At 44.2% G+C, this 16,702-nt stretch overlaps 2 protein-coding genes across 2 annotated transcripts in view; one reads left to right on the forward strand and one right to left on the reverse strand.

Moving 5' to 3' along the window:
• The window catches only part of LOC132402422 (beta-taxilin-like), a 71,375-nt gene extending 63,331 nt beyond the window's left edge, over window positions 1-8,044 (forward strand). Inside the window, exons 8-10 of the mRNA XM_059985279.1 lie at window positions 164-256; window positions 5,370-5,465; window positions 6,434-8,044. Of these exons, the coding sequence (XP_059841262.1) occupies window positions 164-256; window positions 5,370-5,465; window positions 6,434-8,044 (1,800 nt within the window). The remainder of the gene's footprint in view (window positions 1-163; window positions 257-5,369; window positions 5,466-6,433) is intronic.
• Window positions 8,045-12,255: 4,211 nt separating this feature from the next.
• heca (hdc homolog, cell cycle regulator) overlaps window positions 12,256-16,702 on the reverse strand; it is a 39,923-nt gene continuing 35,476 nt past the window's right edge. The window contains exon 4 of the mRNA XM_059986638.1: window positions 12,256-15,519. Coding sequence (XP_059842621.1) covers window positions 15,355-15,519 — 165 coding nt within the window. The 3' untranslated portion in view covers window positions 12,256-15,354. The remainder of the gene's footprint in view (window positions 15,520-16,702) is intronic.

Raw genomic sequence — 16,702 nt, forward strand, 5'->3', positions numbered from 1 at the left:
ATTTGTTTATGTATATCTTTTCATAAATTCTATTGTAGTTCTCTATTTTCCTGTAAATGCTGACAAGAAAATGAATTTTAGCGTAGTATATGGTGAGATTTATGTACTTTGACAGTAAATTCACTTTGACTTTGACTGTGTATGTCGGCCATTCCATTTCTAGCTGAAACTGTACTCAGAGAAGTTTGAGGACTTCCAGGGGACACTGGCAAAAAGCAATGAGACATTCTGCAGCTTCAAGCAAGACATGGAAAAGGTCAGTTAGCTAAAAACTCTTTTGTTAATCTCTCTCATCAGCTTAAAGATGTGGCTTGCTATATACAGTGTACCCAATTAGCAAATGTATCCAGTTTACTGAATTTCTTCACAAAGAACATCCATTGTTTTTTTAAAATCTGATCTGGCCTACCTATGACTTGAAGTCCATTGACAAACAATTTGCTGGAGCTGCAGTGTGATGCTTTACACAATCAGTAGTTGTTGTTCAGTTGTTAAGTTGAGTCCGACTCTTCGTAGCCTCATGGACCACAGGGTCCGTAGGGTTTTCGTGGAAAGATACAGAAGTAGGTTGCCTGGCCTTTCTTCTGCGCAGATACTGCTGCTGCCCGAGTTGGGACGCGGTTGGATTTGAACTCAGGACCCTCTGCCTTGAAGTCCCGTGCTGATGCCACTACACCACAGTATCAGTTACCCAGGTTCGATTCCTGTTGCTGTCTGTAAGAGTCTGTATGTTCTACCTGTGACCGCAAGGGTTTTCTCTGGGTGTTCCAGATTCCCTGGCTTCCTCCCACATTCCATGGATGTGCCGGTAAGTAGAGGGCATGTTACGTTGGCACAGGAAGCATGGCAACACTAGCGGGCAACCCAACACAATCCTGAAGACAAGGGATTCTGCAGTTTCTGGAAATCCAGAGTAACACACACAAAATACTGGAGGAACTCAGGAGGTCAGGCAGCATCTACGGAAAGGAATAAAGAGTTGACATTTTGGGCTGTGATCCAGCACAATCCTCACCGATTTAATTTGACACAAATAACGTGTTTCACTATAGGTCTCGATGCTTCAATGTTCACGTGGCATTTAAAGCTTCTTTGTCTGTGGGAGGAAAGGAATTGCCGACACTTTGGTTTGAAAATACGAATCAGGACTGATGTTGTCTGACCCTGTAATGTACTCTAGCAAATTGTTTATTGCTCCAGAGTCTAGTTCTGCTGTCTATAGTGTCTCTAGAAATCCCCTCACATATGTGTGGTTAAATCTTTACTGCAGTTGTCGTGGTTTCTTGTGCCCCACAAACGACCAGGAGATGCAGAAGATTCTTCAAGAAGTGTTAAACTTTAATTTGCAAATCAAAGCTGAGACAGTCAGTGAGCTAGTCGCTGATTGCCCACCGATTCTTGTGCATAGCATTTTTTATAGCAATCTCCTGGTTTAGTTGCATTAGCATATCCAATTGGTCTACAGTTGCATATCACCAGTACATCAGCTCCCGACTTCCCACTATTGTTTCTACCCATTAACTTAATCATGTTCTAATCTACTTTTTGGGCCTCGATGTGTTCAATAGTACAGAGATTTCATACAGTGATACAATGATTTCATACAGTGATTTCATTCTCCCACTAAATTGGATACATACATAGCAAATAGCAAATACAAAGCCGACTACATAGTTTTGGTTACACAGCAAACAATGCAACTTTATACTCCAATACAGTCTGGAGGGTTTGCAAGCTGCAGCACCTTTCCAGGGTAATTAGGGATGGATGATGAATACTGGCAATGCCCACATCCTGTGAATGAACAAATATACATTAAAAAAAACATTTTATATCAATACTGACCATCTCAATTTGGGAGGTGGTGAAAACATTTGTTTTGGAGATGTGATGAACAATGGTCAGAAGATCCCAGTGTGTTGGACTGCTATAGCTTGTGAGCATCAGAGTCTAATTTTTTGCACAAATTTCTTTCCTTTGTCAGACAAGACTGGGAGGGGGTCATGATGAGAGGTTTTCTAGAAACGAATGTCAGGAAAGAAAAACACACACAAAATGCTGGAGGAACTCAACAGATCAGGCAGCATCTGTAGAGGAGGATAAACAGTCAATGTTTCATTCTGAAACTCTTGTTCAGGACTGGAAAGAAGGGGATAGAAGCCAGAATTAGGTAGGGGGAGGGGAAGGAATACAAGTTAGAATGTGATGGGTGAAGCCAGGTGAAGGGAAAGATTCTGAATTTGCTGATCTACAGAATCTCTTATGTTCAAGGAAGAATAATATTGTATTTATATATTGCTCCTAATATTGCAATGTCCTGCCACATATTGCAAAGAACCATCTTCTAAAGTGTGGTTGTTCAATACAGTGACCAATTTGCACAAAAGGAAGTCCCACGGAGTGTAATGAGATGTTGGTTCAGTAATATATTGAGTGAGGGGTAACACTGGGAAGCGACTACCCTGATCTTTGAAATATCCCCCTGGATTATCTGGCTTGGTAGGAGATCGGTTTAACTTTGAACAAGCCTGGGAGTGGAAAACAAACCAGTGTTTTATTTATTTTAGTTAGAGAAACAGCGTGGAACCATTTGAGTCGCACCACCCCAGCAACCCTCAATAACCCCAGTTTAATGCTACCCTAATCACGGGACAATTTATGATGACCAGTTAACCTACCCTGTACACCTTACAACTGTGGGAGGAAACTGGAGCACTGGGGAAATCCCCCGCGTTCCAAGGGGTGGACGTACAAAGGACACCAGAAATGAACTCCAAACTCTGCTGCTTCCAGCTGCTACCACTATGGTACCATGCTAGTCAAGTTCAGCCCCAGTGTTACACGCCAGTCGAGATCCTCCACCTGAGCCCATCCTGTCTGCCCACATTTGACCAGCTTCCCTCTCTTGCCACCACCACCATCAGGAAGGAGGTACAGGAGCCTTATTGTGAGTCCCACAGGAACAGTTACACCTCAACAATCAACCTCCTGAACTTGAGAGCATAACTTCACTCACCTCAACACTGAGCTGATTCCACAAACTGGACTCATTCTAAAGGACTCTACAACTCATGTTCTCAATGTTAATTATTTACTTTATTTTATTATTGCCATGATTTGTCTTCTTTTGCACATTGGATATTTGTCTGTCTTTGTTTATATATCGTTTTTCCTAAATTCTATTGTATTGCTTTATTTTCCTGTAAATGCCTGCAAGTAAATGAATCTTAGGGATGTATATAGTATACATACTTTGATGATGAACTTACGTGCACAGTCTTGATTGGCTTCAGGAAGTTTGACTAACAGAGTTTGGATAAATGGGTGATTTTTCGACAGGTACTTTGTAACCAGTGAGATTACAGAGATCATTTCAACTCTTTGTCAGTTTAACTGAGTAGAATTGGAATTGAAATTGGTTTATGATTGTCATATGAATGAAGGTACACTGAAAAGCTTAAAGGTAAAATTAGATTAGCTTTATCTGTTAGATGTATATCGAAACATAGAGTGAAATGTGTTACATGTCAAAACCTTTCAAATGAGTAGAGGTGGAAAGGATGTTTCCCATGGTGGGAGAGTCTAGGACAAGAGGGCACAGCCTCAGGATAGAGGGGTGCCCTTTCAAAACAGAGATGCGGAGAAATTTCTTTAGCCAAAGGGTGGTGAATTTGTGGAATTTGTTGCCATGGGAAGCTGTGGAGACCAGGTCGTTGGGTGTATTTAAAGCAGAGATTGATAGGTTCTTGATTGGGCATGGCATCAAAGGATACGGGGAGAAGGCTAGGAACTGGGGTTGAGAATCAGCCATGGTGGAACAGACTCGATGGGCCAGATGGGCTAATTCTGCTCTTATGTCTTATGGTCTTATGGTCCAACACAGTCCAAGGATGTTCTAGGGGTAGCCCGCAAGTGTGGCCATGCTTCTGGCACCAAGGTAGCATGCCCATAACGTACTAACCCTAACCTGTACATCTTTGGAATGTGGGAGGAAACCAGAGCACCCAGAGGAAACATACGCAATCACAGGGAGAACGTACAAACTCCTTACAGACAGCAGCAATTATCAAAGCAATCTTCCAATCCCTGGTACTGTAAAACATTACATTAACCATACCTTCATACTAAAATAAGACATGATCTGTCTGGATCAGTGTGGAGGGTGTGTCAAAGAGCCTCTCCAGGTTGATTCCAGAGGTGAGAGGGTTAACCTTTAAGGAGAGATTCATTGACCTGGGACTATACTCATTGGAATTTAAAAGAATAACAGGGGATATTATGGAAGCATACTGTTCTAAAATTACAAAAGGATAGATAAGATGGAGGCAGGAAAATTGCTTCTACTGGTAAGTGAGACTAGTCTAGGGAACATAGCCTCAAGATCCAGGGGTATCGATTTAGGACAGAGACGAGAAGAAACTGCTTTTCCCAGACAGCAGTGAATCTGTGGAATTCTCTGCCCAGGCAAGCAGTAGAAGCATTAAATACAGTTAAGACAGAGCTGGATAGATTTTTGCATTGCAGGTTATGCGGAAAAGGCACGAAGGTGGAGCTGAGCCCATGGCCAGATCAGTATGTTCTTATTGAACAGCGGAGCTGGCTCGACAGGCTGGATGGTCACTCCTGCTCCTGGTCCTTATTGAACAGCGGAGCTGGCTCGACAGGCTGGATGGTCACTCCTGCTCCTGGTCCTTATTGAACAGCGGAGCTGGCTCAACAGGCTGGATGGCCATTCCTGCTCCTGGTCCTTATGTTTTTTATAGAAGAAGACACCAAAAGACAGTTGGCAATGAAAGGAAGAGTTCTGCAAAGGATAAAGCACTCTGCAGCATGTGAAGGAATTTATTCACCGTTGAATAATAGTATAATGTTGAAATTACCAGAACATAACCTAGTGACATCAGCCACTAGTGATTTCAAATGAAACACACACAAAAAGCTGGAGGAACCCTGCAGATCAGGCAGTGTCTATGGAGGGAAATTAACAAGTCTACAATCCAAGTGTTCTGATGAAGGGTTTCAGACTTAAACATCAACTGTTTACTCTCCATAGATGCTGCCTGACCTGCTGAGTCCCCCAGCATTTTGTGTGTGTTGCTCAGGATTTCCAGCGTTTGCAGAATCTCTTGCGTTTGAAATTACCCTTGCCTGCAACCTTGGGCCTCTTTAATCAGTACCATGGACAGCTCATGAGGCTCATGCAGCCGGTCTGACTTTTTACTATGGTTGTAGATGGGAATCCAAACCTATAACCAAGACCCAAAAGGAAGTCTGGGAGAGTGAGGGGGGGGGGGTTGCAACTTGGGGGACAGCTACTGGTACATGTCTCTGTTTCTTGATCTATAACACAGATTGTTGTTCCCTCACAGATGACAAGAAAAATGAAGAAGGTTGAAAAGGAGACATTAATGTGGAAGACCAAGTGGGAATCCTGCAATAGAGCTCTCCTGGGTATGATCGAGGAGGTGAGGATTAATCTATTCCCTGCCCCCACCCCACCTTCCATCCACACACTACCTTTCCTCTCCACTGAAGTCCTCAGCCTGTCATTCTTCAAGACAGTTGGCAGAGGAAGATCCACCAGGATGAATCTCCATTAACTGCGATCCTTATGGTGGTTGTTATTTCAGTACTGAGGTACAAATGGAAAATCTAGTGATCTCCGAAGATATGCCCACCCCCACAAAAATAGATGTAAGCAGGTATTTTTCCACTGAGGTTGGGTGACACCAGAACCAGAGGTTATCAGTTAAGGATGAAAGGTGAAATACTTAAGGGAAACATGAAGGTGGTGAGAGTGTGGATCAAGCTGTCAGGTCAATGGGTCAAGGCAGTTTAAAAGGTTCGGCACAGACGAAATGGGGAGAAGAGTACAACTATGACATTTGGACATTCTGAGACTCACTAATTTTTATCCAGTCACCACAGAGAGCATCCCCTCCGGATGCATCACAGCTCGGTATGGCAACTACTCTACCCGTGACCACAAGAAAATGTTGGACACAGCTCAGCACATCATGAAAACTGGCCTCTCCTCTATGGACTCTGCCTATACTTCTCGGCATAATCAAAGTCCCTACCCACTCCAGACCTTCTATTCTGGTGTCGTAAGACCATTGAACAATCCCCTAGTACAGTAGGATGGACACTTGTCCTCAAAGCCTACCATATAATGACCTTGCACTTTATTACCTGACTGCTCCGCACTTTCTCCGTAAAGCTTTCTTCTGCATTCTGTTGTTTACGTTTGTACAACCCCCAGTACACCGTTGTAATGAATGGACTGAATGAATGGTATGAAAGACAAGCTTTTCTTGGGAAGGAGGGGATGAATGGTGGGGGGCTGTGGGGAATTGAACTGGAGAATCAACTCAGGCCTGACATGCTGAATAGGCTCGTGCTGTAAGTTTAACTCTGGTCTCCTCTGTTGCAGAGGGAAATGCGCTCCAAGGAATACGAGTGCTTCCAGCTGAAGATCAAGAGGCTGGAGAACTTGTGCAGGGTCCTGCAGGAGGAGAGAGCAGAGCTCTACAAGAGAATCGTGAACGTGCGGAGCAAGGCAGAGGGGACGGAAACCCTGGATGATGATGAGGCAGACTTCGGAGAGGGGGAAGTGGGCTCCACCACAGGTTTTGGTTGGGGGGGAAGGCAACTACAAGACTTTCCTGCGGCAGCTGACACACACTCCACAGAAGGTGGGCAGGATGACGATGGTTCCCCATGGATCCAGCTGGCCAAGCCACCGTTACTGGAGCAGCCAGAGCTGATAAGGGCTGTGGGTTCAGTCCCACCAACAACGCCTGAGTCAGGCTCAGAGTTATCTCCCGCTCCACTGCCTGTTTCTGCTCCCAATCTTGTCCCTGTTCCAGCTCCGGTCCCTTCTCCAGATTTTGCCTCTCTTCTGGCTTCAGCTCCCAGTCCCTTCAGTCCTCTCACTCCCGCAATCACTCCACTTCCTGCTCCCACTACCAGTCCCAGTCCAGCTCTCATTCCCACTACTGCTCCAGTCCTGCATCCTGTTTTCGATCCAGTTACCACTCTGGCTCTTGCTCCAGTTCCCAGTCCCACTGTTGATCCTGCTCCAACTCCTACTAAAGTTCCAGTTTCCACTCTAGAACCTGCTGTAGTTCCCCCACTAGATCCACATCTGGTTCCAGCGCCACTTGCTTTTCCTGCTGCAGCTCCCTCTCTAGTTCCTGCTCCAGAGATCCAGACTCCAGTTCCTACTCCAGAGATCCAGACTCCAGTTCCTACTCCAGAGATCCAGACTCCAGTTCCTATCCCAGAGATCCAGACTCCAGTTCCTGCTCCAGTTCCTACTCTAGAGATCCAGACTTCAGTTCCTACTCCAGAGATCCAGACTCCAGTTCCTACTCCAGAGATCCAGATTCCAGTTCCTATCCCAGAGATCCAGACTCCAGTTCCTATCCCAGAGATCCAGACTCCAGTTCCTGCTCCAGAGATCCAGACTCCAGTTCCTATCCCAGAGATCCAGACTCCAGTTCCTATCCCAGAGATCCAGACTCCAGTTCCTGCTCCAGAGATCCAGACTCCAGTTCCTATCCCAGAGATCCAGACTCCAGTTCCTATCCCAGAGATCCAGACTCCAGTTCCTGCTCCAGAGATCCAGACTCCAGTTCCTGCTCCAGAAATCCAGACACCAGGGGCTGCTCCAGAGATCCAGACTCCAGTTCCTGCTCCAGTTCCTATTCCAAAAATCCAGACTCTAGTTCCTGCTCCAGGTCCTATTCCAGAGATCCAGACTCCAATTCCTGCTCCAGTTCCTATGCCAGAGATCCAGACTCCAGATCCTGCTCCAGTTCCTACTCCAGAGATCCAGACTCCAGTTCCTATCCCAGAGATCCAGACTCCAGTTCCTATGCCAGAGATCCAGAGTGCAGTTCCTGCTCCAGTTCCTATGCCAGAGATTCCTGCTCCTGCTCCCACTCTGGGTCAAACAGGACTTACCACAGCAGAGACAACAGCTGCTCAGGAAGAGGGGTCAGAGGGAATGGAAGTCACAGATGTGAATGCTGTTGACTGACAGAAAAGTATAGTCAATTGTTCCCAATTGCTTCCTGCCATTAAAGCATTAATTTATTTTCTGTTATTGGGTGCAGTTATTTTATTTCAAGACACAGCACGGTAACAGGCCCTCCCGACCTATTGGGCCACACTTCCCAAATTACACCCATGTGACCAATTAACCTCCTGAACCGTACACCTTTGGAATGTGGGAGCAAACTGAAGCACCCAGGGGCAATCCACGCACGCGGTCACAGGGACAACACATCAACTCCTTACTTACAGCGGAGGGAGTGAATCCAAGTTTCTGGTGCTGTAATAGTACAAGGGAACTGTTCAATACTTTAGAACAGTGGGATAGAAGTTGTCCTTAGTTAGATGGTATGAGCTTTCAGGCTTTCGTATTGAAGTGGCACAATAGCATGGCGGCTTGCATAACACTTTACAGCGTGAGCAACCTGAGTTCAGTTCTGCTGCTGCCCGTAAGGAATTATCATTCTCTCTGTGATGTGTGGGGTTCCTCTGGGTTCTCCAGTTTCCTCCCACGTTCCAAACATTAGGGTTAGTAGGTTTTTATGAATGTATTTATTGAAATACAGCACAGAACAGGCCTTTTCAGCCCTTTGAACCACGCCATCTAGCAAACCCCTGATTTTATTCTAGCCTAACCTCAGGACAATTTACATTGACCAATTAACCTACTAACCAGTACATCTTTGGATTGTGCGATGAAACTAGAGCAGCCGGAGGAAACTTGCACAGTCACGGGGAGGCTGGACAAACTCCTTACAGACAGCTAGGGGAACGTGGGCGTGCTATGTCGGTACTAGAAGCACAGCGACATTAGCAAACTGCCACCAGCACATCCTTGGACCGTGTCAGTTGCTGATGCAAATTGCGCATTTCTATGCACGTGACAAATGAAGCTCATTCCTTCCATCTTTCCTTCTGCCCAATGGAAGAGGAGAGAAGAGAGAATGTCCAGACTTTATGCTGTCTGCCTTTAGTCATAGAAAATTGAACCATAGAAACAGGGCCTTCGGCCCATCTGGTCTGTGCTGAAGTATTAATTGACCTATTCCCATCAACTTACATGTGGACCATAGCCCTCCATACCCCTCCCATCCGTGTGCCTATCCAAGCTTCTCTTAAACATTGAAATTGAGCTTGCATGTACCACTTGCACTGGCAGATCATTCCACACGCTCATGACCCTCTGAAGAAGTTTCCGCTCACGTTGCCTTTAAACATTTCACCCTTCACCCATGACCTCTAGTTCGAGTCTCACCCAACCTCAGTGGAAAAGCCACTATACCCTTTTTGTACATCAAATCTTTCCCTCCATCTTCTATGTTCCAAGGCGTAAAGTCCTAAACTACCCAGTCTTTCCTTACAATTCAGTCCTCCAATCCCGACAACATCCTTGTAAATTTTCCCTGTATTCTCTAATCCTTATTTGCATCTTTCCTGCAGGTAGGTGACCAAAACTACACACAATACTCCAAATTAGGCCTCACTAACCATTTTATACAACTTCAACATAATATCCTAACACTTGTACTTAATACCTTGGCTTATGAAGGCCGATGTGCCAACAGCTTTCTTTACGACCCTATCTATCAGTGCTGCCATTTTCAATGAATTATAGACCTGTATTCCCAGTTCCTTTTGTTCTACCACACTCCTCAGTGCCCTACCGTTCACTCTGCAAGTCCTACCCTGGTTGGTTCTCCCAAAGTCCAACACCTCACATTTGTCTGCATTAAATCCCTTCTACCATTTTTCCAGCTGGTCCAGATCCTACTGTAAGCATTGCTAGTCTTCCTTGCTGTCCACTACACCCCTGATCTTGGTGCCATCTGAAAATTTGCTGACCCAACTAACCACATTATCAACAAGATCATAAATATAGATGACAAACAACAATGGACCCAACACCAAATCCTGCAACACACCACTAGGCACAGAACTCCAGTCAGAGAGGCAGCCATCTGCTACCACTCTCTGGTATCTCCCAGAAAGTCAATGTCTAATCCAATTTACTACCTCATCTTGAATGCTAAACGACTGAATCTTCTTGACCAACCTCCCATGTGGGGCATTGCAAAATGCCTTGCTGAAGTCCACGTAGACAACATCCACAGCCTTGTCTTCATCAACGTTCCAGGCAATTTCCTCAAAAGACTCCATGTGATTGGTTAGACGCAACCTAACATGCACCAAGCTATGCTGACTAACCCTAATCAATTCCTCTTTCAAAATACTCATATATCCAATCTCTTCGAATACCTTCCAACAAATTTTCTAAGGCAGTGGAACACAGACAGTCATTCAAAGGGAGGTTGGTTTCTGTGATGTGCTGGGCTTTGCCCACGTGCAGTTTCTTGCATTCATGGACAGAGCAGTTACCACACTAAGCCATGATTCATCTTGGTAAGATATTTTCTGTATCTTCTCAAGGGCTATAAGGCATGGGGAATTAACTGCTGGCTCCCTTCAAATTTAAATTGTCCATATCAGAGAATGCTTTCTATGGTGCATCAATAAAAATTGGTGAAGGTCGAAGGAGACATGCAAAATCTCCCTAGCCCTCCAAGGAACTTGAGATACTGAGTACTTTCTTGGCTGTGACATTGGACTTGGGCTGGATATCAGTGATGCCTTTTGACCTTCACTCCTGGGAAACATAGAAAACTGACAGCATCGGCCCATCGGCCCACAATGTTGTGCTGAACACTTACTTACTTTAGAAATTAGAAATTTTCTCTGTTTTCTTTCAACCTTATTTAAATCTTTCCTGTAGCTAGGTGACTGAAACTGCACACAATATTCCAATTAAACTCCACCAGTATTTTATACAACTACATAATACCCCATCTCCTGTACTCAATATTTTGATTTAATTTATGCAGGCCAATGTGCCAAAAAGCTTTATTTATGACTATCGACCCATGACACTTCTTTCAATGAATTAGTGATCTGTATTCCCAGATTCCTTCATTCAGTGTCCGACTCCTCCCTGTATAAGACCAGAGAATGGAGAGGTGTGCACCATGTGCAGGCAGATGGGATTAGCTAAATTACTGTTGTAGTTTGAAGTTCGAAGTAAATGTATTAACAAATATATGACAGCAAATACAACCCTGAGATTCGTTTTCTTGCGGATAATTCACAGTAGAACAAAGAAATACAACAGAATCAATGAAAACTACGCACAAAGACTGACAAGCAACCAATGTGCAGCAAACTGTACAAAGAAAACAAATAAATAATATTGAGAACATGAGTTGCTGAGCCCTTGAAAGCGAGTCCACAGGTTGTGTTCGGTGTTGAGTGAAGTTATCCACACTGGTTCAGAAGTAGAGGGTCTGTTCCTATGCTGTGTTCTTAAGTCCAAAACTTTACCGCTGAACTTTTCAAATTAAGTCATAAATGATGGGACATTTCAACAGGCCAGACAACCACTGCAGAGGAAAATAGCATTAATGTTTCAAATTAGTTAAGTTTCTGTATGGTTAAGACATTTAATGAAGTGTTTAATGCCCAGTTGCAATGAAAAGTGAATGGCATAAAGGGTTAGACCCATCTCTGTTCCTCTCTAATCAAGCTGTCTGAGCTGACAAATGCTTCCAGCAGTGCTAATTTAAGGAATAACCACTTCCAGTGAACACAAAGCCACTGATCTGTCCCAATTAAAGTTCCAAGTGAATTTATTATCAAAGTACAGTACATACAGTATATGTCACCATATACTAACTTGAGATTAATTTTCTTGCAGGCATTTACAGGAAAATAAATACAAAAGTTTACGAAAAACTATATAAATTCTGACAACCAGTATGCAAAAGACAAATTGTTCAAAAAAATCAATAAATAATAATACTGAGAACATGGGGTGAAGAGTCCTTGAAAGAGTCTGTAGGTTTTGGAATCAGTTCAGAGTTGGATGACTGGACTTATCCACGTTGGTTCAGTAGTCTGATGGTTGAAGGGTAGAAACTGTTCCAGAACCTGGTGGAGTGGGACTTCAGTACCTGCTATTCGATGGCAGCTGTGAGACAGGTCTCACCCCCAAAAAATTAATAATCCATTTCCCTCCACAGATGCTGCCTGACCCACTGAGCACCTTTGTATTTTGGGTGTTGCTCCAGGTTCCAGCACCTGCCATCTCAAGTCAGCACCAAGCCTTTATTAACTGTTGAATGTACAAAGAACACACAAGACACCAAATAAAAAGGTTTCTTGCCATAATTTATTGCAAGTAAAAATGTGCTCTTAACCAAATGTGGGAATGTGGCTTTTACCACCAAAACAAGAAGCTTTACACCACAACGATATCCTCAAACCCTCAACTGCCATTCCCCTTTCACAAGCAGAGTGACAAGGTATCCCAGTAAATGCACGAGGCCTAAAGCAGCCACGTACCTCGCGTTACACAGCAGGGGTACAAACGCATACACGTACAACAATATACCAACTCTTCCTGTGAACATATTAGCTCAAACACACATTCTCTCAGACACACACACCCTTTTCTAATGCAAAAATAATACTTTATTTTTCAAATAAACAATTTATATTCTGTATATTCTTGACTGGAACAAGCAGCGCGAGATCATCAATAAAATATCTTCATTAATACGTGAGGAGAAGTGACTCCATTTGGAGGGAAGATATTTTCAGTCCAAGGCCAACCTAATGATCTGTTCATCACACCTACTCCAGGCTACTCCCTGTAGAGAACTAGCAAGAATTGGAATCTAGGGCAAAGTTCAATAGCAGGAGAGGAGAAGAGAGTGCAAGAGGAGAGGGATGAGGGAGGAGGGCAGAGGGTGGAAGGAGGGAGGGCAAAGATGAAAGGGGAGATAAGGAGACAATACTAGTTATGTCAGAAGAGTTGATTATCTGAAACAGTTGAGGACATCACTGATCCTGAAGGTTATGATCAACCACGTTGGAGAATAAACTGCAGATTACAAAACCAAAGACAGGAGACAAAGCAAGGGTTGGAGAATTAAAGTGACAGGGAGCACCAAGTTCAGGGGTTCTCAATCTCAGACACAACACAAGAATGATATTCGATTTATTAATCAATCAGCTGCAGCATGGAGGAAAGGGCCCTGCTGATGAACCAGATGTCTATGAGCGCAAGTCTTGACTGAATACCCTGGACACAGATTCTAGGTGGACTCTTCCACTCAATCCCAATGGTGGATGCCTCTGTCATTTGGTGCTAATTCACAGTAAAACAGAACCATTCTCTTCACTGCCTCTTCAAAACCTAGCCCAGCACCAACAGCTTTATCAGCCACGTCGTCACTGATACTGCACTCCAACAGACTACAAACTCCACTCTGGGTTACTGCATTCTGAAGTATTTGGAATACCACACAAATTGCTGGAGGAACTCAGCAGGTCAGGCAGCGTCGATGAAGGGACAAGACCCTTCACCAGGACTGGAAAGGAAGGGGGAAGAAGCCAGAATAAGATGGGCAGTGGGGTGGGGGGGCGGGGAGAGAGAGAACAGGCTGACAGGTGAGAAGTCAGACCTGGTGAGGGAGGCTGGGATGAAGTGAGAAGCTGGCAGGTGATAGGTGGAAAAGCTGAAAGAGCTAAAGAAGGAAACTGTTAAGAGGATAGTGGACTATGGGAGAAAGGGAAGGAGGAGGGGCACTGGGGGAGGTGATGAGTAGGCAAGAAGAGAAAGGGTAAGAGGGGAGCCAGAAAGGGGAATATTGAAAAGGAGAGAAGGGGTGAGGATTCAAATTACCAGAAGTTAGAGAAATTGATGGTTATGCCATCAGATTAGAGGGTATCCAAGCAGAATATGAGGTATTGCTCCTCCTGAAAGTGACCTCATCGTGGCAGTAGAGGAGGCCGTGGACCGACATGTTGGAACAGGATTGGGGAGTGGAATAAAATAAGTATGTTGAAACTTCTAGCAGAAATATCAATTGATACAAACCCCAAGACTTCATTCACAGTGGACGGTTTCCATCAAGTTAACTGGCCACATCAGGGTCTCCGCTCCTTATCACTGACTAGATGAATGTACCCCCGATGGTCAGATGAGCCCCTAGTGGACAAAAGCTGCCATCTTCTCACAAAATTCATTAAGAGCTGGTACCAGAGGAGGCATCCACATGCCAGAGAGTTGGTCAACAGATTCCAAGTGAGAAATTACAATCAACAAAAGAGACAACTCTAGCCAACTCTTAGGTCCCAGAGAATGGGCAGGAGAAGACTTGGTAACATGCCTACTCCACACTCAGAGGCCAGTTTATTAGGTACACCTGCATATTAATGCAAGTATCTAATTAGGTAATCATATGGCAGCAACTCAATGCACAGAAGCATGCAGACATGGTCAAGAGGTTGTTGTTGAGGCCAGACTTCAGAATGAGGAAGAAATATTCTCTAAGTGAGAGTGAGCATGGAATGATTGTTGGTGCCAGATGGGGTGGTTTGAGTATCTCAGAAGCTGTTGATCTCCTGGGATTTTCACACAGAACTGTCTCCAGAGTTTATAAAGGTGTGAAAACCAAGAAACATCCGGTGAGCAGCAGCTCTTTGAGCATAAACAACTTATTAATGAGAGAGGTCAGAGGAGACTGGCCAGACTGGTTCAAACTGACAGGAAGGCAACTATAACTTAAATAACCACACATTACAACAGTGGGGTGTGGAAGAACATCTCTGACTGCACAACATGTTGAATCTTGAAGTGGATGGACTTCAGCAGAAGACCACACTGGGTTCCACTTGTGTACCTAATAAAGTGGCCAGAGTGTATGTGCTGCGAGCTTGGGGAAGTGAGTCTTAAACTGGGGGTCATTTCTACTAAGAGCAGCAAACCTCTTTAATCCCTCTCCTTTGCACTTGATCAACACTTCTCTGTAAACGCAACACTTCACAACTGGGTCTTGAACAAACTTCGATAAGGCCAGGGAAATACCCAAGGAGAAGAGGAAAGCCACTGGCCATGGAGTATAGTTACGTACATTCAACCGTCAAGCACCAAGTTGCAACAGCAACTGCAAAAATAAACACCCTTTGCCATTCTTTTCGAGGTTGGAATCCAGCCTTGGAGAATACAGTCTCAAACTAACCTAACAGCTGCTTGTATGAAAATCTTCTTCACTTGGAACAGGCTAACCCTGCCCATTTCAGCAAAGCCTCCTGTCACAGCCAACCTCCGTCCCCAGTTCCACCACACAACCAATGGCTAACACTGGGTAAAGACTTACAGACAAGCAACCGAGTCAGAAACAAGGTATTACACCTCTACGTAAAGAATTACTCTAGAAAGGAAAAAAAAGAAAGCATTCGTCAATAAGCTTCCAACACTTTGAAGGAGGAAAAGGGTTTTACAAAGTGGTAGTCCAGGTTGCCGCAGTGCGGACACTGTTGGACGTTGCTGTATTCTGAGAAATATTGCATGCCCACCCTCACATCGATGACAGGTTTCCCACAGTGCTTGCAGTTCAGTCTAGCCTGAAAACAAAAAGAATACTTCATTAACTGTGGGTTTTATTGTGGGGGTTGGGGGAAGGGATAGTAGGCAAGTGGAGACATAACCCATGCTAGCACCAACATGAAAACACAACCCCTTAACCCATTTCCCACAGCCCAATTCACCCATACCAACCAAGTTGTCCCATCCAATTTGGCCAATATCCCTCTAAGCCATTCCTTAAAGAGGATAAAGATTTTAAAGATTAGCTCTATTTGTCACATGTTCATTAAAAGGTAGAGTGGATGTGGAGAGGATGCTTCCTATAACGGGCCAGAGGGGAACAGACTCAAAATAGAGGGACGTCCATTTAGAAAAGAGATGATGAGGAATTTCTTTAGCCAGAGGGAATCTGTGGAATTCTCTACCACAGATAACAGGTTAAGTCAATGAGTATATTTAAAGAGGTTGATAGGTTCCTGATCCAAATCTGGATTTAAATCACCAATATATGTCATGAAATTGGTTCTTAGGCAGCAGGAGTACATTGCAATACATAATAATAAAAAACCGTAAATTAATGATTGTATACACATGTGTAATCCCTGGTTCATATTTTAACTGTTATGCTGTATGTATTTCATTTTGGCAGCTCTGTAATGTTTTCATGCGTGTTTGGGTTATTGTTGAAGATAAGAGAGAGGAGAAATGTGTGCCATCCAACTCCGATGTTGGATCCAACTCAGAGGTTTCTCTGGTGAGGGACACCAAGGTTGAAGTTGGAGCTTCTGCTCGTCAGGAGATGAAGAGAGAAGACATTGGGGAGAACCGGTCATAGTATACGATCCCGTGGGAGACCCGTTTGTTCGAGATGGATTGCGAGCGACATTCAGAAGGTGGTGTCTGCTTTCACGTTGCCCGAGGGCCCAGTGTGTGAGTGACAGAGAAGTTCAAGATGAGCTCCAACTTGTGCACATTTGACTGTTTAATTAGAATGGCCCCTTTTCTTTTTGTTATACTTTACTAACCCTTCAGTTAAGATTCATAAATATAATTTGTGATAATCATAATATGATGTTTTTATCTGCAATTTGAGAAGGATAAGGGCAGCTCAGAGGTGTCAGTGTTGCAGATGAACAAAGGAGACTATGGAGCCATGAGGGAGGAGCTGGCCAAAGTTAACTGGACAGATATCCTAGCAGAAAAGACAGTGGAACAGCAATG

The sequence above is a fragment of the Hypanus sabinus genome, chromosome 12 (genome assembly GCF_030144855.1).
Source record: "Hypanus sabinus isolate sHypSab1 chromosome 12, sHypSab1.hap1, whole genome shotgun sequence".
NCBI classification, from domain to species: Eukaryota; Metazoa; Chordata; class Chondrichthyes; order Myliobatiformes; family Dasyatidae; genus Hypanus; species Hypanus sabinus.